The sequence below is a fragment of the Castor canadensis genome, chromosome 3 (genome assembly GCF_047511655.1).
Source record: "Castor canadensis chromosome 3, mCasCan1.hap1v2, whole genome shotgun sequence".
Classification (NCBI taxonomy): domain Eukaryota; kingdom Metazoa; phylum Chordata; class Mammalia; order Rodentia; family Castoridae; genus Castor; species Castor canadensis.
The window spans coordinates 159,397,997-159,424,083 of record NC_133388.1 but is presented as its reverse complement, the minus strand read 5'-3'; the positions used below and the strand labels follow the sequence as shown (position 1 = coordinate 159,424,083).

Here is a 26,087-nt window from a genome sequence, read left to right as displayed (position 1 = left end):
TTAATTGGGAGAGACCATCTTCATTTTTACAAGTAATGCTCTGTCTCTAGGTGATATTTGTGTCAACAAGTCTTTGAGTATCCCTTTTCAACTTGGTTTGTCTTTCCCATTTTATTTAAAGGTATAACATTGGCCTTTGCAGGAATATATTTATTGGTGAACTTTGCTCCAAATATAACTCAGGCTATCTCAGCAAGGACAGTACAGTATTACTTTGTTGGCTGGCAGTTCCTGCTCTACATGGTAAGAATTCTAAATATTTTGCTATGTATCCTTGAAATATATTATCAAGACCACCTGCATCTTCAGGTGTTATAAAGCCAAGGCAATCTTGTCATCGCAGCACAGTCACTTATTATAATGCAAAAATATTTGACCAATGTCAAAGTCTTTGAAATTCTAAGTCAGCAGAAGAAGCCTCTCTTAAAAAGTCCTTGTTGAGAGGAAGACAATAGATTAAGAGGAACAGGTGGCAGTAGTACAATTCTGAGAGATACATTAAAAAAAAAGAATTAAATGTGCTAATATAGACATTTGAAGCTATTAATGGGAAGTTTTATTTGATACCAAGGCTATATCTGGTGAGTATAAAAAAAGTACAGGATCAAAATAGTTGATGTGAACTTGTTACAGAATCCAGTGAAGAACAGAGAATAAGAACATTCTAGAGAGGGCAGATAATAATAAAAAGAAAACCAGGATAGTCCAGCTAAGCCTTTAATGAAGAACTAGATGGGCAAAACAGCTGTGAACTAAATAAAAAGAATCAAAGCTACAGAAGCATACATTTTTTAGGATTAGAAATAACCTCAAAATATAGTATAATCCTACTTTTTTTAGTATTACTGGGGTTTGAACTCAGGGCCTCCATTTGCCTCTGCTTGAGCCATGCCTCAAACCTTTTCTTTCCTTATCCTTTTTTTTTTTTTTTTGCTTTAGTTATTTTTCAAATTAAGGTCTTATGTTTTTGAACAGGCATGCCTAGATCATTATCCTCCTATGTACACCTCCAGAGTAGCTGGAAGGACAAGTGCATGCCACCATGCCCAGCATATTGGTTGAGAGGAGGTCTTGCCAATTTTTTGCCTGGATTTACCTCAAACCACGATCCTTCTGAACTCTGCCTCCCACATGGCTAGAATTACAGGTGTGAGCCACCATGCCCAGTTTATAATCCTACTTTATATGTCTAGTATTTAAAAACATGATTTTGGTATGCCTGGGAACATGTTTACTGGTGAACTTTTGCTCTAAATGTAACTTGGATAGTATGTGTAACAAGAATTCTGTGTGTCTTGCCATCTCTGACATAAAGTTAAGATCACTGGAACACAAATGTTAGCAGATCTTTTCTCCCCTTTACTCCTTTCTCTTACCCCAAGATAGGTTTTTCCTGTTTAAAAAAATTTCCTGGGACTGGGGTGTGGCTAAAGTGGTAGAACACTTGCCTAGAAAGCAAGTTCAATACTCAGTGCTACCAAAGAAAAAAAAATCCTCATATCCTATGCACCCTTTAATAAACTGTCCCATTTATCTTCTTCCATTCATCACCAAAAATGTATTCAAGTGGACCACTCTTGCTGGTCCCTTCCACTTCCTCAGCTCTCACTCACTCCTTGCTTGATGAACCATCAGTCAACACCCTACCTATTGAAACACCTGTCCCTGATATTGGCCTGGTTTTCATTCTCATGGACTTTGTATCCATACCAGTTCTGTCACTTCCTGAGTCTTCCCTAGCCCCTTCCTTCCTCCCTGCCACCTCGACTTTTAGGATTGGGCTTCCCCCACTCAGATTAGCCTTCCTAGGGTCTTTCATACTCTGTCTTCCCCCTGCCACATTTATTTTCCTACTTTCCCACTATACTCAGTCCCTAACAGCTTTCATTGATCAACTGTAAGCATGAGAGAGAGTTTTCATCTTTGTGATTTACTTCTTCTCGTTATACTTTGTTGAATATTTCATGATAGTCCAGACTTGAAGTCCTACCAACACATTACTACTTTTTGCCTACAGGCAAAACAAATTCTTCATGCAGTAAGAAAAGAGTTACATAGCCTATGACCAGAAAATTAATAGCCTGAGTTGAATCCTTTGGAGATTAAAAATGCATCAAGTCTTATTTCCTGGAATAAACTGCATTGTTTGATGATGATGTAACTTGCACTGTTTTAACACCATAGAAAACAGCAAAACTACTATATTTTGCAGTCAGTACCGGGGTTTGAACCCAGAGCCTTGAACACGCTAAGTAAGTGTTCTGTCACTGAGCTACATCCCAGTACACAAACTTCTTTTTCCTAAATCAACTTTAAATTCATTAATTCATTTATTCAGTCATCCATTCAGCTGGTTAGGCACTGAGGTTATAGAGAGGAATTCCTGTAGCAGAAATGTTTACAGTTCTATGCTCCTGTAAAATCATATTATGATAATGAAAGTATATTTGAAAGCAAATGACACACAGAAAATGTAACTAATTCTAAGTATATATAAGACAGCATAAAAGAAGTCTTTAATAAAGTCACATGTAAACAGTGCTGTTGGCATTATATTCTAGAGGAATAGATCAAGTTATATTATTTTGGAATTTAATCCATTATATAATTGCATCTCTAAAGACTCAGAGTGAACAATTACATTCTAAGATCTTGAGTTGAAGTTTGTTTTAAATCTGTTAAACATCTAAGTAATCAACATTTAGTCTTTAGATGTGGCAGATTCTGTGCTTCTGCAAAGTATGGCTGCAATAATCATAATTACACTAATTAAGACTATTCTTTGGCAAATAATTCCTCTGTTTATGTATTATACCGAATATAAATACAGTACTTGAATTGCCTTTCAGGATTGAGCAAATAACATAAAACGAATAAAAATATTTAAAAGCCTTAATAGGTTTTTATATTTCCAAAAAGGAATTATAAAATTGTACCCCAGACTTGATCATATCGCACCTGTCCCTTGTTTGTGGACTAGCTAGATGTCTGTTTTTCCTTCAACGTTTCCTTCAAGTGGAGGGCTGACAGTGCAAGGCCAGGAGCTCGTCCTCTGTTCTGGTACTTTTTTGCAGAAGAGGACTTGAGAAACCCAGATTCTACCAGCTGGGGAGGAATGAAGTACCCTTCACTGACCCCATAACACAGCTTCTTCAGACTTCTCTGGCACAGATGCCAAAAGTCAAAACTGAGTGGGGTGTCAAGGTCAAAAGTCAAAACTGAGTGGGGTATCCAGGTCAAACTAGTGGGAGAGATACTGCATAACATGAGGACTCCATCATCTCTGTCAGCAGGTTATAACCTCGAGCCCAGAGAAAAGAGATGTGTTCCATTTTGTTGTTCCTCTGTGCCTCAGCTTACTTGACCAACAGGTCCTTTTCTCAAAGGACTTCTGCTTAGTAATACCAGTTAGGGTGTTCTGCAGAGCCGTGTGAGAAAACACAGTTCTGAGCCTCAGTTACTTCATGTTCTAAGCGGGCTTCTTTGTGGCCCTTTTGCCCACCCAGATTTTCCAATAGCCTATTCACATTGAAACCTGTTTTGCAAATATAAAATCCTTCACAAAATAATCCACTCAGTGGTCATTTTCTCTCCTCCAGGCAAAAAATTAAATCAGCAGCAGCAGAGACCAAGCCTGTCATTTGGAGCCATTCTATACCCCAAAGCTGATTATTAAGTCTGCCCTTCTGGCAAAGCAGCTTCCAAAACCACCATCAGGTGCTAAGAACCTAAAGGGAGAAAACTGTATGTTTTTACAAAACATCAAGGTCTCTTTTGTAATGGACCTTTGGTTTCTTGTCTGGAGGCAAACACCACTTGTGTGCCTGCAGCTCAGCCCTGTGTAGAGTTCCCACTGCATTCTGTGCTTTACTTGCACAACTTGGACGTGGGGCACCGTCATCCTCTTCATCTCACAGGCTGGAAGCTAAGTCTTACAGAGGTCCAGCAACTTGCCCAAGGTCACGGAAATACGAAGTGGGAGAGGCGGAATGCAAAACTAGGCTGTCCTTCTCCGAGGGGCATACTTCCCTGAACCCCCTCCATGCAGACTCAATAAAACTGACTACCAAGGAGCGAACCGTTGTCCCAATTTGACAACTGAGAGAATTGCAAAGCTTTTGGACAAAGAAGCCATTTCCAAGGCTGCACTTTCAAGATAAAACCTGGTGAGACTCGGGCTCGGCTTTGGGCACTGGAAGCAGGGCCTCTTTTCGTGTGTCTCTTTTGCCACATCATCCCTGGACTGTCAGTGCCCTTTATAACTCTGAAAACAGGGCAGTTAAGTCTAAATAGGTTAGAGAACCAATCCAGAAAACCCAAAACCCAGAACCAATTCAGAAAGCTCATCCTGAAGATTCTGTTCTTCTGGAAAGACTTCAAGTACTAAAACCTGGATTTGCTTTGTATTACTTCTGTAACAAATTCTCACAAACTTGGTGGTTTAAAACAACGTAAATTTATTATCATATCATTTTCTGGGTCAGAAGTCCCACCCAGGACTCTCTGGACTGGCTCTTGGCAGGCTGTGCTCCTTGCTAGAACCTCAGGGAAGAATCTGTCTCCTTGCCTTTCCCAGCCCTTAGAGGTCACTAGCGTTCCTTGGCTAGCATCTTTCCCATGTTGCAGCTTTCTGACCACAGCTGGGAAGGTTCTGTGATTCAAAGAACTTTTGTGATTGCACTAAGCCCCCTTGAATCATCCAGGTCCAGGTCAAGTCCATAGGCGTAATCACATCTGCAAAGCCCCTTTGTCATGTGGAATAGCATAGTCACATGCTCTGGAAGTTGGGGACATGGACCTCTTTTGGGGCCATTATGCTGCCTACTAGGCCTGAATCATTTAACCCCCTAATCCTCGGTTTCTTACCTAAATACAGGTAGCTAGCACTTGCCTGCTAAAATGGTTTGAGGATTAGTGGATTAGTACAGTAGAGATGTGACAGTAAAAGCTGTCATTCCTGACCTCACAGACAGCTGCCTGCAAGGAGCACAGCAACTTGCAAACTCACAGCTTCTATAACATCGATATTTTCTGAGAGAAAAAATGTTGTGAAAAGGAATCAATATTAATTCATTCTGCTTGAATATTTTATTCCTGGGCTCTGTATGACCTTTTGGCACAGGTGGAATCCAGCATAACTATAGCCATTCTGTGTATAGTGAGAACTCATGTTTTATGTATCTGAAGCCACAGGGATGGAGTTTGAAGGAAAAAAAAAAAAAGTCCCACATGGTTTTTAGAACTGATAACAACTACCCTCTTCCCCCAAAAGAATTAACTGTCAACGTGCAGACAGGTGTAGCTAGCGTGCTCTGTAAGTCGGGGCAGGAGGGGTTTCTGGCCTCCAGCAGAGAACACAGTGCTGCTGCACGCTGTCCATGCCTGCATCGGATGAGAAATGCAGGCCTCTGCTGGGGACACCAGGCCGAGAGGGTCTTCCTGTTAACCATGAGTGACATATACCAAGATAGGGACACCAGTGTTTTAATGGCAGCTTTAGAGGAGGCAGAGAAACACTTTAATAGTTTTTGTAGCATGATTCAATTAAATTAAAGGCCTGGCAAATAAGTCATATAAGGAAAAGTGAAGATAATTGGTTTAATTTACCAGGAGAAGTCCAAAGGATGATTTAATTTTCCATACTAGATGAAAAGCTTTTTAAATGAGAAGGATACATCCTGCTGCTTCCCAGGCCCACTGAGGATTAAAGGAAAACACAAACCAACAAGAAAAACCTTGACTTGAAACAGAAATTTAAGTTGACTCAGAGAAGACTCTCTGTAAGTAAAACACCATGTTGGAAATCCTGAAGTCCTAATTCCAGTGATTTTTAAGAAAAAATTGCAAGCAGTACTTTTACTTGTTTGATCTCAGAAAAATAAACCTTCAAATTTATAATTCTAGTCCAGTGATACCACCTGTTATCAAAATGCAATAATAGTTTAAAGTTATCTTAAGGGTAGCAAAAAAAAATTTTAATGTTAAAATAAAAATATAACTGAGAATTCAAAATTACACTAGAGATTTCTTACTTAGAGTTTTCTTACTTTTAGTCAATTGCTATTTATTAAACATTCAATTTGTTAAACATTACATCTCTTCACTTGGCAAGCTGCTCATAATAAATTTAAGATGTAGTTTGCTTACTAATTCCATAAATATTTACTGAGTGATAAATTGTGCACCAAGGACTGGAGATAGAGTGGCAAACAGAACAGATAAGGTCCCTGTTTTCATCAGGCTGGCATTCATTCTAGTTGAGGAGACAAATAAGAAACACATAGTATATGAACAAGAAACATACCCAAAGCCTGGAGTGATAGGACAACCCAGTAACTCTTAGCTCAGAGTAGTCAGGAAAGACTTCTCAAAGGAGGTAACCTTCCCGTAAGAACTGAAGGAGCCACTGTGCAAAGATCAAAGAGCACAGTTAGTGTAAAGGCAGGAGCAATCTAAGGATTACAATGAAGAAAAAGGAAGGGAGAAAAATAGGGAGGGGAAAAGAAGAGGAAAGAAAAAAAAAAGCCATCATGGCTGACACAGAGCTAGTGATAAAAAATAAGATCCAAGAAGTTAGCTGGGGCTTTGTAATCCAGGAGAGAATTTGGTTTGTTTTTGTTTTTTTATGGTACTGGGATTTGAACTCTGAGCCTCAAGCTTGCAAGGCAGGTGCTCTATCACCTGAGCCATTCTGCCAGCCCCAGGAGAAAGTTTGGATTTTAATGGGATAAGAAACCAAAGGAGGCTGTAGCAAAGGAATGACTAGATGGGATTTATATTTCCCTACCTGTCGAATCCTGGATGAATCTTGTCAGTGTGAAAAAAGCAAGCAAATGAAAGGAGAAATTATTCCATTTGGATAAAATTCAGACATAGGCAGAAATAAGCAGTGTTATTTGGGAATATGTAAAAATGTGATAAACTAGAGAGAAAGTGAATGGTAAACCAGAAATTCAGTGTAGCAGTTCCTGGAGAGGGCAGCTGGGGAGAGGCACCAAAAAACGTCCTTTCTTAGGTTAGACAGCAGGCACGTGAGTAGTTGTCATAGTACTGTAAATTTGCCATGCATACCACAAATACTCTTCTCTACAGATGAAATATTTCATTATCCCAGTTGTATTTTTAAATGATTCTTCAGGCTGCCAGTTGGCTGGATTGTTGGGAGGCAAGAGAAAACTGAGAGACAAATCAGAAGATGACTGCTGTCGCCAGAGAGGGTGGCAGAGGGGGAAGGGAGGGAGGAGCTTCAGGCTTGTGCAACAGGCACATGGTGAGGCTATTCAGTGAGTGGCCAAGGCTCCAGGCAGAGCAAGCTGGAAAGAGTTAAGTGTTGACCATTTTATGTGAATTTTTTGTTCATGTGTATTAATTAGTTTACATGAGTGATAAATTCTTTTTTTTCTCTACAAGTGCAAAGGTCAATTTTTAATTGCATCTCAAATATAAAATTAATGTTATTTTTTAGAAAAAAGATTTAATTGTTGATCCAGGTATGATGGTGTACACCTGTAATCTCAGCTGAAGCAGGTGATTGTGAATTTGAGGTTAGCCTAGGCTACACAGTGAGACTCTGTCTCAAAAAAAAACAGTTGAGTGTTGTTGCCCTTGTTACTGTGTCATGTCTATTGAACATGCACGAAGACATGTCTAGGAGAGAGTTGGGTAAATGAGACTGAGGTCACAGGGAAGCCAGGCCTGGAAAGCTGGCTTTGGGCATCACTGATGGTAGGTGGTACGGAAACTCTGGGTCGGGTTGGCCAAGGCTCCTCATGTTGTTCCCTGTGTTTATAATCAGTCCCATGAACCTCAGCCCCCTCAGTTCTCATGAAAACTGCTGCAAAATCAAAGCATGACATTTTGAAGACTCTGTGTAGAATAACTTATCCTTTTTCATTTATAGATTTTAGAAATACTAATTTTCTGCATCCTCCTATATTTCCACAAAAGAAAAGGAATGAAGCACATTGTGATTCTGCTGATGCTGGTGGCACTTCTAGGTAAGGCCCGACTTTGTATTCTTACTCTCAAATGAGTCATGCTGCGTCACAAAGGAGGCTGAAAGGAAAATATCTGAGACTTCTGTTCTTTTTCTACTTTTCTATTTTTCAATTCTAACCTATAGAAAGAAACTAAGTCTAAATTGTACACATTATATTTTGCATGTCCATTGTTCATTTGATAAAACATTTAATTCTTTTTAATATATTTAGGGTTTTTTACTTCCTGGTAATTTCATTTACTTCCTAAAATTTTGAGGAATTTTTAAAGAAAATAATTAAATATTAAACAGACAAACTAATGAATCCAATTAAAACTTTCAGGTCAGGAATTAGTTAACAAGACCTATCCCATTTCCTTTCCATTTTTTTTTTTTTTTGGCAGTACCTAGGTTTTATATATATACAACAAGATGACACACACATCAGGTGCTGCTTGCTATGAATTTGTAGGTTGCACTTGTGCACACTGCAGCCGCATGGTAATCAGGTGCTGGGGGGGGGGCGTATTTTTCCATCTCATTAACTACTTCTCTCCTTTACCTTGAAGGAGTTGTGTGTGTGACAATTACTTTTAGAAACAAAGGAACTCTACACTATATTCAGCAAGAGAACAGACGGAACTTTCTATTTACTTTTCTTCCAAGTTACCAGATAGAACAAAAGCAAACAACAAAATGTACATTTTATAGAAAAATATTGAAAGTAAAGCATACTATAAATAGGAACATAAGATAACAGAATTAAGATCATACGTACCACTTATGAGTCAAAGTGATTTTGAGAAAAGTTCTTAAAGTTGGATTCAGCCCATTTGCGTGGGTACAGCTCTGTGAAAGTCATTGAGCTCCCTCCTTCTGGTAGCCCCCTCCTACCCTGTTAATGCCTTCCCTGATGCCCCTCCCTTGACACCCCCTCCCCAGCCAGATCAGCACTGAGTATTATACAATGGTCTCCAGTTCCTGCATCCTTTTTATTTGGACTTTGCTGCGGGATGTGAAATGCTTTGCTATGTACATCAAGTTTACCTAAAACGAGGTACCTCGAGCTGAAAGAGGAATGCAGGGATCATGATAATCACTAAATTAAAACCAAGACAGACAGAAAACATTAAATGTGACAAAGTTGTATAATTTATCCTAGTTAAAAAGAGTTCATTCCAGGAGAACATGATGTCTAGTATGCTATGGAAAAACTGCAGAAAGATGCAAACTACATTAATAGAAGTATGAAGGGAGTGGGAAACTTTTCTCAGTTCATGGAAGACAGGCAGACATTTAAATATGTTAAGAGAGAGGAAATGAATACTTAATGTTGAACTAGTCCCTCTAATATTGAACTCTGAATCTTGACAATAGAGAGTACACCTTCTTTCCAGTGCTGTGTATCATTTACAAAAGTTGGTTTTACAATTAGCTACAAAAAATACTTGATAAATTCCAGGCAGTTGAAATAGTACAGGCACATTAGCAGAACACAGTGAAATAAAAACAGAAAATAATAACAAAAATAGAAACCAGCAAAATCCTCCCACCTGGAAATGTTAACAGCGCTTTTAAAGTGCAGCTGGATGAAGTGGAAAGCAAGATTTAATTGTAGCACATACTTCTCAAATTATTGTGAAAACATTAAAACCTCTAGCTACGACTAATGGTATATTCAGAAGAAACTGATTGCTTTAAGTGCATTCAAATCACTCAGCTCAAGAAGTCAGAAGATAAACTAAGGAAGGAAGAATGGAGCAAAAAATAAAGATAAAAGCAAAAATTAATGCAACAGAAAACATAAAAGCAATGGATTGATAACTAAAGTCAAGAATCAGTTCTTAAAAGATGACTAATAAAAATAGGCCTTCCGTCAGAAAAGAAATAAAAACACAGGTACTCCAAGCTAGAAATGAGAGCTATGAGTAGAAAGATAGATGTACAAATATATATATATACACACATATTTAATAAAACAAGTAAATTACCTATTTTTACTTATATAAAATTTAAACAAACTACTTATTTTTAAAGGATGCTAACTATGGAAGAAATAAAGGAGTTGTTAAAAAGCTATATCCTAAAAAAGAACAAGGCCTAGACAGTTCCAAGGTACTATCTTCAGACTACTAAGGAACAGATTATTCTGATAATGTTGGAAGTATTTGAGGACATTAGAAGAAAGCTTTCATTTTTTTAAAACATAATCAGATAATACTGATCCCAAATTTGAAAAAGATAGCACAAATATAGGACACTATGAACTAATTTCACTGCCAAATATTGATGTAAAAAATCCCAAAGGAAATATTAGCAAATAGAATTCAGAGCAAATCATGCTTCATGAGCAAGTGATCTTAATGAAACTGGATCTTTTTCTTTGTAACACTTATAACAATTTGTACTTACATTCCACACCTTCTTTCTGGTGCTGTGTATCATTTACAAGACTATATTACATAATTGGCCACAAAAATTGTTATTGTTATAAACTTGTCTTCTTGCCAGATTAATCCCATGAAGACACACACAGTGATTTATACTGCATATACTTTACCTAGAAGCATAGAGAGCACACAATAAATATTATTAAAGAATGGTTCTTTAAGAAATCAAATAGGTTTAAGAATTAATATGGTTAGAGAAAACTCTTTGTAAAAGTTGTAATTTTCACTCCACAACTGTGAGAAAATAAATGCCTGTTGTGTTAAGCCACCAGGTTGGTATTAACTTGTGATGGCAACCACAGCAAATAAATCCGTTATTCTGTACAGTCTAGATGCCTTATCTACTTTAACCTTCATACAACTCGGTGATGCTAGTATTATTATTATTATTCCCATTTTATTATGAGAAAATCGAGACCCAAAGAGATTATGTAAATTCCCAAGGTCACATACTTAATTAGTAAACTCAGATTTTGAACCCAGAAAATCTGATGACAGAGGTTAAATGACACAATATTGTCATTTAAAATTAATAAGCTAAATCAAAATATATCACCAGAGATAAATGCCCCAAAATGAAATAGAGGCTGAAAAAAAGAATCTAGCAAAAGAATATGCCCACTTTGATATCATTTGTGGTAATTTTTTAAATACACAACATAAGTGTTACACCTTTGAAAAAGGGGAGGGTAGAAATTAGGTTAAATGTGTTTCTTTCCTTTTTTTCTCTCTTTTTTTTTTTTTTTTGCAAACATGACAAAAGGTTAATAGCTTTCTAATTTTTGTCAAGTGTAATCAGTGTCTGTTAGATTATTTTCTTACTTTCTGTGCTTTTTCTGTGTACTAAATAGTTCATAATTTAAAAAAATATATTTGATAAAAATATATTTTTTTAAAAAGAATTAATATGGTTCATGTGAATGAGTCAAAGGAGAAATATTAAGATAGTCATCAAGTGGTACAAACTTTCAGTCATAAGATAATTATGTTCTGGGAATCTAATATACAAAAAGGTGACTATGGTCACCTAATACTGTATTGAATGCTCACAATTTGCTGAGAATAGATATTAAATGTTCTCACTACACACATGAGAAAACCAAAACTATGTTAGAGGTGATGGATGTATTTACCAACCTAAGTATGGTAATCATTTTCTAATACATGTATATATCAAATTGTCATGTTGTACACCTTAAACTTACACAATTTCATTTTCTAATGATGTTCTAATAAAACTGTAAAAATGAAATCACATGTGATTATCTCAACAGATGCTGAAAAGGCTTGTTAAAGTTTAATATTCATTCCATAAAGAACTTGATGGTGAATACTAGAAGTGTTCTTATTGCTGTAAGAAATAAGAACCATCACTGTGTTCATCTTGCTGTTTGAGTATTTTACAATGATCATTAGTGGCATTTACAAGAAAAAAAAATAGCGCTGAAAGTCACGTTGCAGCTTTGAAAAATATTTATAGTGTTACATACAACATATTTACCTTCATTGTGATTGAAAGCGCAAGTGAGGCAAAACCAGAAATGAATGAGAAGGAGTGGAAGCACGTGGGTGTGATGTTGTCTTTATTGCTGCTGTAATACTGATTTGTGCTAGATGAAAAAATGGAGCTAAAAAAAGAAATAAAAAGTGAGGGCATCAGAAGGAAGGAAATCTGACTTTGGGTGTGTGGTTTCCTTTGCCCGTGACTGTGATCTCCTTTCTTTTATACATTTATATTTTTAATTGTAAATTGACAATTTGAAATTGTAGAAATGTACAGAGATACAAAATAATGTTATGATTATGATGACCATTGGAATAATTAAATCAAGCTAGTTAACATATCCATCACCTCAAATACCATTTTTTGTGATGAGACCATTTGAAATTTACTTCCTTAGCAATTTTTAAATGTCAACAGAATCTCAGACAGGAGAAATATGGTGGCCTGTTTTTGTTTTCTATTTGTGAATACTATTGCACAGTGTGGTGAATATAGTTAATGACAGTCTTTCTTTAAAAGAATCCAAAGCCTCTATCTACACACAGTCTTTTTCAGGGATCAGAAAGCTGGGAAGGCTAGGAAATCCTGATCCAACCGTAGCACACTGGCTGTCAAAGCAAAATTAACAATGAAATATTAATGGCGCTGATCAGGAGACATTGATCTAGGATCTAGCCGTCAAGGAAATCTTTGGGATGAAGAACTAAAAATAAACTGAGAGTCAAATTTCAAAAATGGAGTCAACAATATGTTGGGGGGAAAAGTGGCATTGTAACAATGAAAAGAATATGTTTATTGTTGCTTATTAAGAAAATAGAGAAAGGTACAAAGGAAACTACAAAAACCTGTATCCTGGAGCACTGTAACAGTATGACAGTGTGACTGGCATTCCCTGGAAGGCTGTTTGCCAGGGTATTTCAGAAGCCCTCACAGTGGCTGTCAACACAGTAATTCCCCTCCAGGTAGTTTTCCAAAGGAAATAGGCAGAATGATAGACAGATTTATGTTCAAGAATATTCACTGCAGCCTCCTTTTTAATTGTAAGAAAAAATAGATTCAATTTAAGTGTCTAAAAATAGGAACTTGTCAAAACAAGTTTGCATTCTTACAAAGGCATTCTTTACAGCCAATAAATGTCAAGCTTTAGAACAATACTTCATGGCATAGAAAATACTTAACGGTAATGAAAATAGGTTCCTAATAGCGTATACGATATGATTCACGTGTTGTGGTAACATTCCCTCTTACAATAGAGAAACAATGTGTGCCCAAATGTTAAAAAAAAAATTGGGGAGTGTTGAGATTACAAATGATTTTAATTTTTCTTTCCAGGCTTTTCTGCATTTTCCATTTTTTAAAAAGGAGCATATGTACTTTCAAAGATTTTTTTAAATCAACTTGAAGTTTATTCATATTTCTAGTAGCATATATAACAAAACTGACAGTATCTTAATGTAGTTTAGTCTAGCTTTTTCCTATGAATGCCTAAGTACTATTTTTATATATATAACATTAGAATGATACCACATTACAGTTTTGAATTTCTACCTATCCTCATCAGCCATCCCCACGCCCCTAAAAAAAAGACTTCAAAGTACTCAGCACCAACCTAGAAATAACTTAAAAGTTACAATAAATAGTGATTAACCAGTTGGTGATGGTGCATGCTTTGAAAATCTAATCATTAACTATAGAAATTGATAGTTTATTTACTAGTTCAATGAAGAATTCTAATTTTGTTTTTGTTTTGTATTTAAGTACAATTTAAAATCAGATAGTAGTTAATTAGATGACCTTTAAGGTCCTCTGCAATCCTGGGGTTCTGGGGCTAATGGAACAGTGTGTTCAACCCCTTCTCCATTAATTATCCCTTTGGGAGGCTTGGCTGTTTAGACCACAAGACTGTAACCACATTGTGCTCCAATTTCAAACATAGTATTTTAGGAGGAAATCAGTGTCCCTGAAGAGCTGACCTATAAACTTAAGCCATCAAGCAATACACACATCTCTGTAGATATTTGAAATTCCTAGATTAGCTAAGATATGACTGCTGTCATAATCAGTCAGACATGACATCTGAAATATGTAAAAAGACCAGGTCAAAAGACATTTTAAGGTGGAGCATTTTATATTTGTAAGGGGCTTCAAAGAGAAACTTAAATTTGTAAGAGTCTCTTTGTTCAGTCTGAGGATTCATTTTTAAAATGTGTCACCTGGTTTCCTCTGGCAATTATGATTTTTAACTAAAAGAAAATGCCTGATTTGGAAACGTGCCCTAGTACCTTTTAAGTTAAAGTACATTTTCAGGTTTGGGACAAGGAATTTATTGGGAGGTTCTTTCTAGTTGGCCTTTACCTATTTTAAACATGTTATTTATATATTTTTATTTATATATTTTATATATTATACTATTCCTTAATATGTGCATATAAAACTAAAAAGGAAAAACTCAAGTAGACCAACAGCAACATAGGAAGTACGTCTCCTTCACATTGGCTTTGACTTACAATTATTTGATGTCATGTAAAAATTATTTGTGAACTTTCTGTGGGGTTTTAGCTAAACTGTGGAATTGTTTGCAACATAACTTCAAGAGTCCTGAGACAGATAGAAAGCATTGTATTCTTCCTACAGAAATGTGAGAAGAAAATACACATTGCTTTCACTGCGATATAACCTTATCAAGTCCATTTTCTGAATTGCTATTTGGAACCTGTGAAAAAACTGTTCTCATAAGGGGTGGGTCCCTCATTAGCACAGAAATCAACAGCTATTGCTTATGTATATCTTAGATTTGTAGTTCACTTTGAGAAATGAATATTCACCTCTGATCCTGCTTCTCATTATGGTCTTTGTCAAAAAGTATTTTTAAAGAAACTTCTAGGCATCTACTAACAAAAAGCCTCACACACAGATTTAGCACAACTCTTGGTAAGCTCAAGGAGCGATTAGCTTTCCCTTTCCAATCTTCTCACTTATTTAGCTTTAAACTTTTCAGAATAGTTCAGTAGCTATTTCCCCACAATGCCTCATGGACAGTCAGACTTGTCTTATTGCCTTCCACCCACGAGCAATTATAATCTCTGCAGCATCCTTTCAACAGGTAGGGCTGGAAAACAAGCATCTTGCCCCAAAGATAAAATCACCCAGCCCCACAGCAGATCATTAGCTAATTTCACCAAAATGAAAGCCCAGGACAACTGACCGGTCAGAGTCACATCCTCCCCTACACCTCTCACAACCATTTCCGTTGTCAAATTGTAATGGGCACATTTGCTACTCCACCAAGAAAACTAAGATATGTATCCATAAGTCTGTCTTAAATATGTACTTTATTTGTGTTTTTCTTTCTTTTCCAGCTTCAATGACTGCTATTTCAGTAAAAGCCGTCTCAGGCATGATCACTTTTTCTATGACGGATAAAATGCAACTAACTTATCCAATCTTCTATATCATGTTTATCATCATGATAGCATCTTGTGTTTTCCAAGTCAAGTAAGTTAGCTTCTACATATTCACTAATCTTTCAACATTCCTGCGCTTCTCTGAGCATTAATCTCTCTTGGCTTTAGATGACAACTAAAATTAGATGCAACAGATTTCTAAAGGTGAAGGGCCTTCAGCTTATCTGCAGCCAGCATGCCTTGCTTTCTTCTTTGCATCCAACAATAAGTGTTTACTAAGCAATGCCTTCATGTCTTGTGTGTTCTAAAGTGCGGCCGTAATCCAGCTAAGTGCACTTTGATGCTTTCCTGATGCTCTTCTGCTCGTAATTAATATCCATCGTACACAGGTTGTCATTAGCAATAAATCACAGGGGCAGGTCCCCATCCAAGATTTCATCTAAATATGGAAATACGTGAACCCTTCACCTTCATTTCTTAGCTCATGCTCATTAATTGCCCAGAGATGGACAAAACCAGACATTTGGCCGGGAGGAAAATCCTTTCCCCAGAACTTTGCATCTTTGGCCAGAATTTCCTTTGCACCCATGGGATTGCAGAATGATTGTTTTATGTTTCTCTTGGGTCCTAATAGTGGTGACATGGAACATTTTTAATTTCAGCTCCTCTCCCCCCCACCTCCATCTGCTCTAATCACCACCCTCCCCCATTTCACATTGTGGTTTTGCCTCTGCCTGCTGGGCTCTCTTGAGTTAGCCAGGGAGTTTTCTGTTTACCCCAAATGCTATGTAAAAGCCACCCCAGTGCCAGCCAGGAAATCAGAGCTCAACCTGAGAGCATGACTGATTCCTTCTGAAGGAGGTAGAAGTAAAGTCTAATTGCCATAGGCTGGATAGGGGCTCCGGTGCAAGGTCTCTGAAGTATTACAGGAGAAACCCAGTGTTTTGTCACTGTTGTCACTTTCTCCTAAGACTGGATGTGCTTATAATACTTGATTCTTGCTACTTTGTTTCTTCCTCTCCTAAATTAATCAGTACCGCTACAGAATCTTTGGGGACTTAGCAATTAGTGTCATTATCCTTACACTGTGCTTCGTGAATTTAAAAAGAAGACATGATCGATGGTAGACTGCATCCTGTCAGCCTTGTCTCAGTCCCTGCACTTATCACACTGTGGAACTGTGGTCCCTCAGTCCTGGTTGCCCATTAAAATTACTTGAGGAGGTTAGTTTGGACATATATATGAAAAAAAAACCTATATATATATATATATATATATATATATCCCTGCATTATGTATCCCTACATACATGTATATATACACACATATACCTTGGCTCCACACAAAAGATTTTTTTTTTTACCTGCTCTAGGGTAGAACATAGGCATTGGCTTTTAAGAGTGCACAGGTGATAGCCATGCAATTCACTGCTTTAGAAACTGTCTAATCCTTGACAGAGCCACACAGCACAGTGTGGAAACCTGAATTCCTGTTGGTGGCCAAAGTGAGAAGCTCAACTCCCACATGTGCACTGCAGCTGGAGCACAGGGCATTGTTTTTGAAACATTAAACATTCCTTTGCTTCTCCATCTTCTTTCTTGGCACGTGGCATGTCAATGGATAGCTATACTATTCCCAAGATATGATATTTAACAGATTCTAGGTCTATCCTAATGAATCAGCCCCAGTGTGATACTGGTCCAGCAGCTTGAATTGCTTCCAACTCAAACTTCTGTGGCCTCGGAATATGATTAATTGCTTTTCATTGTTACTGTTGTTGGTTTAAACAGACCATAAAACTTGACATCTGATCTCATACATCAGATGCATATAAGCTATGACTGCTGATTGGAAATGCCCTCTCGCTGCACTTCCTTTCCCTTTGTAGTTGGAGCAAAGGAACATGCATTTCTTGAAGTTACTCTTAACTTACTGCTGAGTGTCTCTAAGCCCAAGCTTCAGTAAGTGCTTTCTGCTCTAGGTTCCTGAATCAAGCCACGAAACTCTACACTACAACAATGGTGGTTCCAGTTAACCACATTTTCTTTACAACCAGTGCCATTATCGCAGGTGAGTCTTGACTTTCCATGTCAGTGATTCTACCCACAGCACAAACATAAAGGAAGTTTCTCTCAGAGTAAAGTAGAGAATCTAGAAATCTTTGGGTTATAAGGAACTGTGGTGCCTTTATCCCACCTCTTTCCCCCCACCAGCCTCCATTCAGACCAGACACTAGTCTGAATTTCCTGTGACATCCTCTAGGAAGGCAACTCCACTTTGTGCGAATGTTCCCCAATGCCTCTGTCTGTTGAGACAACTCAGTCCTGTTTTGGATCACTCTTATTATTCAGAGAGCTCTAATTATTAGAAAGTATTTCCTATGTGGTAGCTGAAATGAGTCTCCTTGTGAGTGAAGACATTCATCCTTGTTCTGCTTTCTAGATTCTTCACCTTGCCAGCCCTTCTTCTAATAATCAAAGCAACTGAAAAGTCATCTTGAAGCTTGTCCCTGGACCAAAACATCCCCAATTCCATTCTTTCCTATGTGACCCTCACCACCTTGGTGAGAGAGTGGGGTCCCCAACCCAATTTAGCATGCCAGGGAAGGCCTGAATGATGAGGATGAAAACTGTTAGTTTGCTTCCCTGGCCTCTGTGTCCTACTGTTGTAGTTCTCATATTTTAATGGCCAATTTTTTATATTACAAACACAATAGTATCAAAAAATATAAATTTGAAACTTGGTTCAGACCAAAATAGAATCAATCAGTAGTAGATTCAAGATCATTTCTAAATTTGGTACTGATATGCTCTAGTTCTTTGGCTTATTCGATGTATTTACCACCTTCTCATCTTGGGAGTTGAGTATTTTGGAGATAATTAGGGATTATCTTGTTTCCTAATGGACACATCTTTTTATTTCATGGAAAACAATATGACTTCCAATGGGTAACTTTTAAAGTAATTAATGCATTTTCTGTTGCAAAATTGAACCTTCTATTTAAATAAAACATATATTCCAAGACATCTGGTTTTTTTTTTAGGATTTTATGGTTTCTGATAAAAGAAAATGAGAAAAGATTGCATATTGGTGTGTCCTAGAATTACTGGAAAATGAAAATAAGGCAAAAAAAAAAAAAGAGTTCTAGGCACAACTATAGCCTACTCATTCATTCTGTGCAAAACGATGTGTAGTTTCCCAACCAAGTTTGCTAGGAGGACAGCAGGGCTGGGTCTCCATGATCAGCACATGGAGTAATTTATGAGTCAGGGAAACTGGGGCATTCTGGAAGTGATAACAGTCCATCCTTTTCACATGTGGAATGGAAATAAAGCTTCTTGACTAATTTCTCTTCCCTACTTCCATCAGAAGGTACAGCTTAAAGTTAAAATGAGATACCACATTTTATCTATTCAACTTGTAAGGTTTTTGTTTGGGTATTTTTTTTTGTAATAGTCCATGTGGACAAGGCTACACTATCACAGGCAGTCTTGGGATTGGGTAGGTAGTCCTACTCTCCTAGAACTGAGTTCATAGTTTTTATCAAGATCCTTAAAAATGTTCCTACTCTTTGATTGTACAACTCAACAAAACTATAAATAACCTGGTTAATTAACTTCTACAAAGAAAATATAAAATGGACAAACATATGAAAAAAAAGTTCAACTTCACTAATTGCCAAGGAAATTAATTCAGATGTCACTTCATCACATTAGGATAGCTACTATTAAAAATATCAAATAACAAGTGTTGGAGAGAATGTGGAGAAATTAGAATCTTAACTCTCATGCACCATTGGTAGAATTTAAAATGGTGCAGCCATTATGGAAAACAGTGTGACAGTTCCTCAAAAATCAAATTACCATATAATCCAGCAATTCAACTTCTGGGTGTATACAAAAAAAAAAATGAAAGCAGGAGCTTGAAAAAAATATTTGTATACTTTTGTTCATAGCAGCATTAATCATAATAGCCAAAAAGTAGAAGCAACTCAAGTGTCCATTGACAGATTAATAGATAAACAAAATGTGATCTAAATAGACAATGGTATATTATTTAGTCTTAAAAGGGAAGGAAATTCTGACACATGCTACAGCATGCTAACCTTGAGGACATTATTCTTTGTGAAATAAATCAGTCACAAAAGACAAATGTTGTATGATTCCACTTATTTGAGATATCTAAAATAGATTCACAAAAACAAAATGCAGGATGGTAGTTGCCAGGGACTGTGGGAAGGAAGAAACAGGGAGTTGGTTAATGGTAATAGAGTTTCAATTTTTCAAGGTGAAAAAATTCTGCTAATATATTTAACAATAATGAAGCGTGTGCTTAAAAGTGGTTAGGGTAGCAAATTTTATATTATGTATATTTTACTACAATTCTTAAAAATAAACAATGTTTCCACTCTTAAAACAGACACTCCAGTTCTAGAAACTCTTTTAAAAACAACAAAAATCCTCAAACACAAAGTTCATTGCTACTTTACTAAAAAACAAACCTTTAGAAACTACTAAAATTTCCCTTCAAGAAACGAGTATTATGGTACATCAGCTTAGAACAACATAAAAACATTAAAATAATTACCAACATGTAACTACATGGGAAAAGGTTCAGAAATGCTTATTTATTTGATATTATTAGAACTGGATGTGTCTTCTTCTTGTAAGAAGCTCGTTTTCTAGATGAGGAGGGAAGTTTGAAATTGAGGAAGCTTTCTCTCCTGAGGTCCTGCTCACTGTGGGGTCTGCAGAGCCTATAGAAGTAGCTCATAGGATACACCCAAAAAGGATTCACTGACTGGGTAGCAATGCCCACATCTCACACACACAAATCTAATTATAGGTGAGTCTGAATTAAAGATACCTCATGAAATAAAATCTCTGCAAAGGCTTTGGAACTTTACAAAAGAAAAGCTCCTCAAAGCAGGTGACATGTGCTTTGTTTTCCATGGCCTAGAAGGGAAGACCAGAGAGGAACATGGGAGGGAGGCCAGCAGAAGGAAATGGAGCTGGGGCCACACCTTGCTTCCAGAGTGTCCTCCAGTGCCCATTTGGGCATGTGGTCAGGCCCACAGACCACAGGCCATAACCAAAAGTGACAGCAGAGGCTGCAGTAGCAGGCCTTAGGTGGGCTTATTATAGGCCCCAGGCTCTACCCGGACTCTTGGGCCTGGCTTGCTTATCCTACCTAAAAACATAGCTGGGAAATGGTCCGTAGAGTTTTGTTCTCTTGAATGTTTGAAGGGGAAATAGGTAAGAAATTTCTGCTTACAAAAGTTATGTCAATTATACTGATCTAATAATAATGATAATAGAATTATATGAAGCCTACAAGTTTACATACATCTTTTTGGAGTAATTTAAAATTGTAAATGTAGCACACACATTTTTTTTAAACTAAACTATCGGATGAGCATTTTTCAGGGTAACCATACTCAGAAAAAATATATTAACATTATTTTTAAATCAATGTGTAGATATTATAAATACTCCTATCCTAAAATTAATTGTGTCTTCTCTTCTGTATAGGTATCATATTTTACCAGGAATTCCTTGGTGCTGCTTTTTTCACCATATTTATATATCTTTTTGGGTGAGTAAATGTCTCAGAGGTAAGGTATGTGAAATTCTGTTACTTTTATATAGAATTTTTTGGCATCATACCTGAAGTATACAGAATTGGAAAATAATGTAAGAAACATCAGTTTCCTGCACTCTTAAAAGTAACATATGTTCCAACTGAACACCCCACACAGGGCTTGTTGCCTTTGGCTTTGTGATTTAGGTACCTCTTCAAGGGTCCTGAAACATTGGCAATTTTCCATTTCAGCCAAAGTCAGGGTAAATCCACTGGCCTTTGTAGTACAGACCCACCATGTCCTTGGGAACCCCTAGATTAGATCTCAACTTGAGAACCATGGATGCCTCTAGGATCATCCAGAATAAAAGGACCAAGACTGGGGCAGATGCCTAGCTTTGGACCTCCCAACTTCAAGTTGGTGACATCCCTTCTTGTGTTAGAGTGCCTCACTTAACTCCTCTTAGCGATTTGATGGACATAATTGCTAGAATTTGCTGACAAAGGGCAAAACTCTGACAATACATCAGAAGCTTCCACTGGCTCCAACTAGCACCCCATTAATGCTTAGCTGCTTCTTGATCTGGTATTGAGCATAACCATTGTTATACAAACTTGAACCTAGACTATTTTCAGCATAGGAAACCATCTATCTTGAAAATTCAGTTTCATAAGACATTTGGGTGAGGCCAAACTTCTGGGGTCTGGAAACTATGACTAGTCTTATGGCCAAGGACAATGTGATTTCTTAGAAAATTAAAGAATAAATTGTTTTTCACTCATGTTGCGTGCCAGTAATGGGTCTGGGCATGCATGGACAGAAAACGAGACCTAGTGTCTACCCAAAGGGTTTAGAGCCTGAATTAGCCTCCAGATGGTAAAAACCTGGGGCAGAGATTTATTGGAAGCTGCCCAAGTAGTCTTGGTTCTGGGTATAAATATTATTGGCTACAACAATTAAGACAAGTTCTAGGCAGCTTACCATGAGAAACAGGATAAACAAAACTGTTGGGATTTATATAATCATATAGAATATACAGCTCAGTTATTTCATACCATGAGCTGTTCCAGTGTTCTCTATTAATATTTCTCTTGCAGGTGCTTTCTGTCATTCCTTGGTGTGTTTTTGATGACAAGAAATCGAGAAAAGGAACATCTGCAACAGTCCTACATTGATTTTGGAAATATTCCTGGTAAATACATATGCATATTGTCTCTAATTTATAATAGAAACATTTGTCCTCATAAATTAATAATTGGTGACATTATTTGGGGTGTTAATATAAAACATAATTCTTATCCTCAAAAAAGTATACTTAATGATGAAGCCAAAGGTAGTATTCTCAGTGTAAACGTTAATACTAATTTATGGAATGTCGGTTTTGCACAGAACATCGAGGTTATAAAAGAATTGGCCATGTTGTCTTGATTTGGGTGATTTGGAGGTTTCTTTTTTGGGTTTTCTTAAAATGTGAAAGGATGGAGAAGAGCTTGGGGCGGGGCGGGGCGGGGGATGACTACCAACAGCAGATCCTATTGCTTGGAGAGCCTTTGAAGGCATATTCAAGGTTAGCTGCTAAGGAACATCATCCTGGGGATGACTGAGATGGCTTGTGTACCATGGTACAAAGGGCAGCAGCATCTCAGTCACCAAAACATAAGTAGCTTCTTCCCCTCCTCTTTACCTCACTCATCTGGGTTGGTCCAATGTGCATCTTCTTTCCAATTCTCATTCCTGCTAAGAAATAACTCACTCAGGCTTGTAGACAACTGAAGCAAAGTCCAGACAGAACCAAGGAAACGCCTGCCATGTCCTCACTCCACCTCCACAGAAACATGCTGCCTGACCCAAGCAGTCTCCATCTTTGATAGGGATTCTGGGGTGACCTACAGGTTTCCAGGCAGAAATGGATATATTCTCAGAGCTTCCCTCTACCATTCTGTTAGCATCGTGCCTTTGAAGCAAAGCCATTAAAATCTTGTCCCTAAGACTAAGAAAGTATGACCCAAGGAAATAAATTCCATATCCTCTTTGCCATGTGAAGCATCTTATTAGCCAAGAGCCTTCAATACAAGAGTTGGCATTTGTAGAAACTGTGCATTATAGATGGCTTGTTTAGAAATACCCTTTGGTAGGAAATAAAGCTTGGTGGAAAACAAAGTTTACTTATTTTCAACTCTTATTTTCCATTTCATATGTAGGATCAGTAACAGCTTTTGAAGCCACTGTTACAGGCTGCTTTTCTGTGTTGTGAAATGCTTTAGATTAGACATGGAAAAGAAGACCAGACAGTGGGGAGAAAGGTTGGAGATGAGTGAGTGCTTCATGTGAATCTTCCAACTGGCCCAACCTGGTTTCCACGCCCTGCCCAGGGTGGGCAGACAGTTCTCTCATATGGATAGTGCGTGACCGCATATCAAGCAACATGGGATTCTGTGGGCCTTTTCTTCTTTGACGTTTATCTTTTCTATTTAGAGGGTGACCACATGGTATTTTTTTGAAAAAAGAAATAAAATGTGGCCTAGACTGAAGAGAAATTATTAGGAGTTTTTCTTCTGTAAGAGCTCAAAAGATTTTTTATGATTATTATCTCCACAGGGAAACAAATGTTGGACAAAATACAACCAGATTCAAATGGCTTATCCTATGGAACCTTGCCTGATGGAAGTGACTCAACAAAGAGCCAAAGTGGAGAGAAGAAAGACGCCTGAAATGCCGAGGGGGATGGCTGTTGGCCTGTTATTCGATACCACCTTTTTAAAAAATTGCACATGTTCAATTTGTGTCAGCAGCTATTTCATGCTGACATGTGTGAGCATTCGTTTCAGTCCTCTCCCCCAATCTGGACAATCAGGGCCTTCCTAAGCTCTGACAGTCTAATGTTTTCATGGAACGTAATTCGAAGTGTTCCCCACACCCTGGACCTCTCCCTAGTGATCTTAATTAGAGCCTGGCTGCTCAAATAGGAATGTCACACAAAAATGTGCGTTTGCGATTTGGCCATAGAAGGCATAGGTTGCTTCTCCCATGTGGCTTGTAGAGTCAGTTTCTTGGCTTTAAAGAAATCCTTGAGCCCATGACCTCACTCCTGAAAGAAAGGCCTAACATTCCTTTTCTCTAGGACACCTTTTATGAGCCTCCTAAAAAGAGTTCAGTTTTTTATCCCTAAATTAGAATAGCTAGTCAACTTTTCTGAAAACTACTACTATTAAAATCCACCTTTGAAAATAAGGGGCCTCTTTAAAATTGGAACTTACAAGTGGCATTTTGTGATGGTAGGCATATACTAAAGTTCAAAGACCTATGCTTCATGGCATTTCAAAGCCTTCCAGCTGTTCCCGACATGGCAGTTCAATACCGTTCCAGCCAACTATCTTGCAGTTGTCTTGGTGTAGGGGGTTCAACTCGGAGCTAGTAAGACGGTAATCGAACTGCTCAGGTCTTTTAGTTTTGTTCTTCATCACAACCTGAACACCTGACCAGACTGGTCAAACTTGGCCATAAAGGAGAGTGATTCGATTCCATCAACAATGCATAAAAAATAACCCAGAGCCCACGTCTGGCTTCTGAACTCCTGGTAGCAGTTTCTGCCATTGTGGAAAATGTCCCATTAGTTTAGAGACAGCAGTCATATAATTGATGGCATGTTTTACTGAATGGGTGCAGCGTGTTGGTGCTGGGAGGCTCGGTTAGGTCTTTCTGCTTCCTCAAATGATGGATTTCTGGTAAATCTTGAAACTGTTTACAAAGATTAGGAAGCAGTTAGACTGGAGAGTTTTACTTGAAGTAGGACTCCATTTGTAGCTTAGAGTGCTCAGTTTTGAGCATTGTGGAATTTTGCATAGACATATGTATAACACAGTACCTTAGTGACCTCCAACTTTTGCATCTATTAAAAAGTTTGAGAAATGACAGTGACTTATGCAATCCAGCAATGTTTTAGAAATCCAGGTTGCATATAAAATATATTCAGACCTGATTTTACTTTCCATATTGCTGCGCTAAAGTAAGGTGAATGTAGGAGTTTTAGTTTACTGGCTTATAAGGTTTTTGGTTTAAGTACTCAGTGCATGACAATGACCAAAGCCAACCCAATCCTCCTCTTGGCATTGTGAGTTGAGGACTTTCAGCCAACATTTGGCTCATCTGACTATTTGTCTAGACCAGAACTGGCAGACTTTTTCAGTAAAAACTCAGAGATTAATATTTTAGGGTTTGTGTTATCCATACAGTGCCTATCCCCACTCTCAGCTCTGTGATTTTAGCACAAAAGCAACTACAGACAACATATAAACCAGTAAGCATGGCTATGCTCCAGTAGAACCTTATTTACAAAAACAGGTGGCCAGACCATGGCTATCATATGCCAACTCCTGTCCAGACTCTTCTGTCCTTGCTATGCAACTGTTTTCCTATTTCTTGAGCATTGAAGAGTTTTAAAATGAGACTTCATGGTTCATGACAAATCAGATACTAAGGGAGTGTGGAATCATGCCTCGATAGTGATTCTTTTGCTTATATAAGAAATAAGTGGAAGAGATGAGTTTATTCTCAGGGTCCAAGTTTCTCTCTTTGGAAAGCAGTGGCTCTTTTGTGAACACCACCAACCATACTGGAAAAGTCTTTCCAGTCCCACATTCTGAGTTGATAATAGCTTTGGAAATTTCCTCTCATATCGTAAACCAAAGCAGAGCTCTTTACCACCTGCTTGCTTTTCAGTGTAAATGTTTGCTTGTCCTATCACTATAATACTTCATTACCAGGATCACTTGAAAACTAATATAATAAAAATTTTTCAAGCAGTGACTCAGAATGTATTCTTCAGTGCCCACCCCCCCCACACACACATACATACACACCCTTCACACAGTCCTGGAGACTGTATTCTATGGCCAAGAAAGAAAGGGAAAAGACGGACTTCACAGATTTGTGCAATTGCAGTGCTATTAAAGAGTAATGGTGCTAATGTGTAAGTTTGGCTCCACAGGAAGCAGGTGCAACGATGGACATGACTCAGATGGATAGAAACGTGAAGCCAAGTTCCTGAAGCCAACAGCCCTCTTTGTACTCCTTGTTTTCCAAGAACTCAGTGCATCCAGGAATGGTGACTGTACATGCACAGCCACTCTGAAGGCTGCCTCATGCTCGCCAATTTCGTAGTGATATGATG

The 26,087-nt window shown here is 37.7% G+C and overlaps 1 protein-coding gene across 3 annotated transcripts in view; it reads left to right on the top strand.

Moving 5' to 3' along the window:
- Nipal2 (NIPA like domain containing 2) overlaps positions 1 to 25,723 on the top strand; it is a 79,320-nt gene extending 53,597 nt beyond the window's left edge. Inside the window, exons 5-11 of one of the 3 annotated variants that reach the window (XM_074068896.1) lie at positions 122 to 243; positions 7,901 to 7,997; positions 15,292 to 15,427; positions 17,318 to 17,406; positions 20,868 to 20,931; positions 22,015 to 22,109; positions 23,516 to 25,723. In XM_074068896.1, the coding sequence (XP_073924997.1) occupies positions 122 to 243; positions 7,901 to 7,997; positions 15,292 to 15,427; positions 17,318 to 17,406; positions 20,868 to 20,931; positions 22,015 to 22,109; positions 23,516 to 23,628 (716 nt within the window). In that variant the 3' untranslated portion in view covers positions 23,629 to 25,723. The remainder of the gene's footprint in view (positions 1 to 121; positions 244 to 7,900; positions 7,998 to 15,291; positions 15,428 to 17,317; positions 17,407 to 20,867; positions 20,932 to 22,014; positions 22,110 to 23,515) is intronic. The other 2 variants (XM_074068897.1, XM_074068898.1) reach the window with 2 other exon arrangements.
- The last annotated feature ends 364 nt before the right edge of the window (positions 25,724 to 26,087 follow it).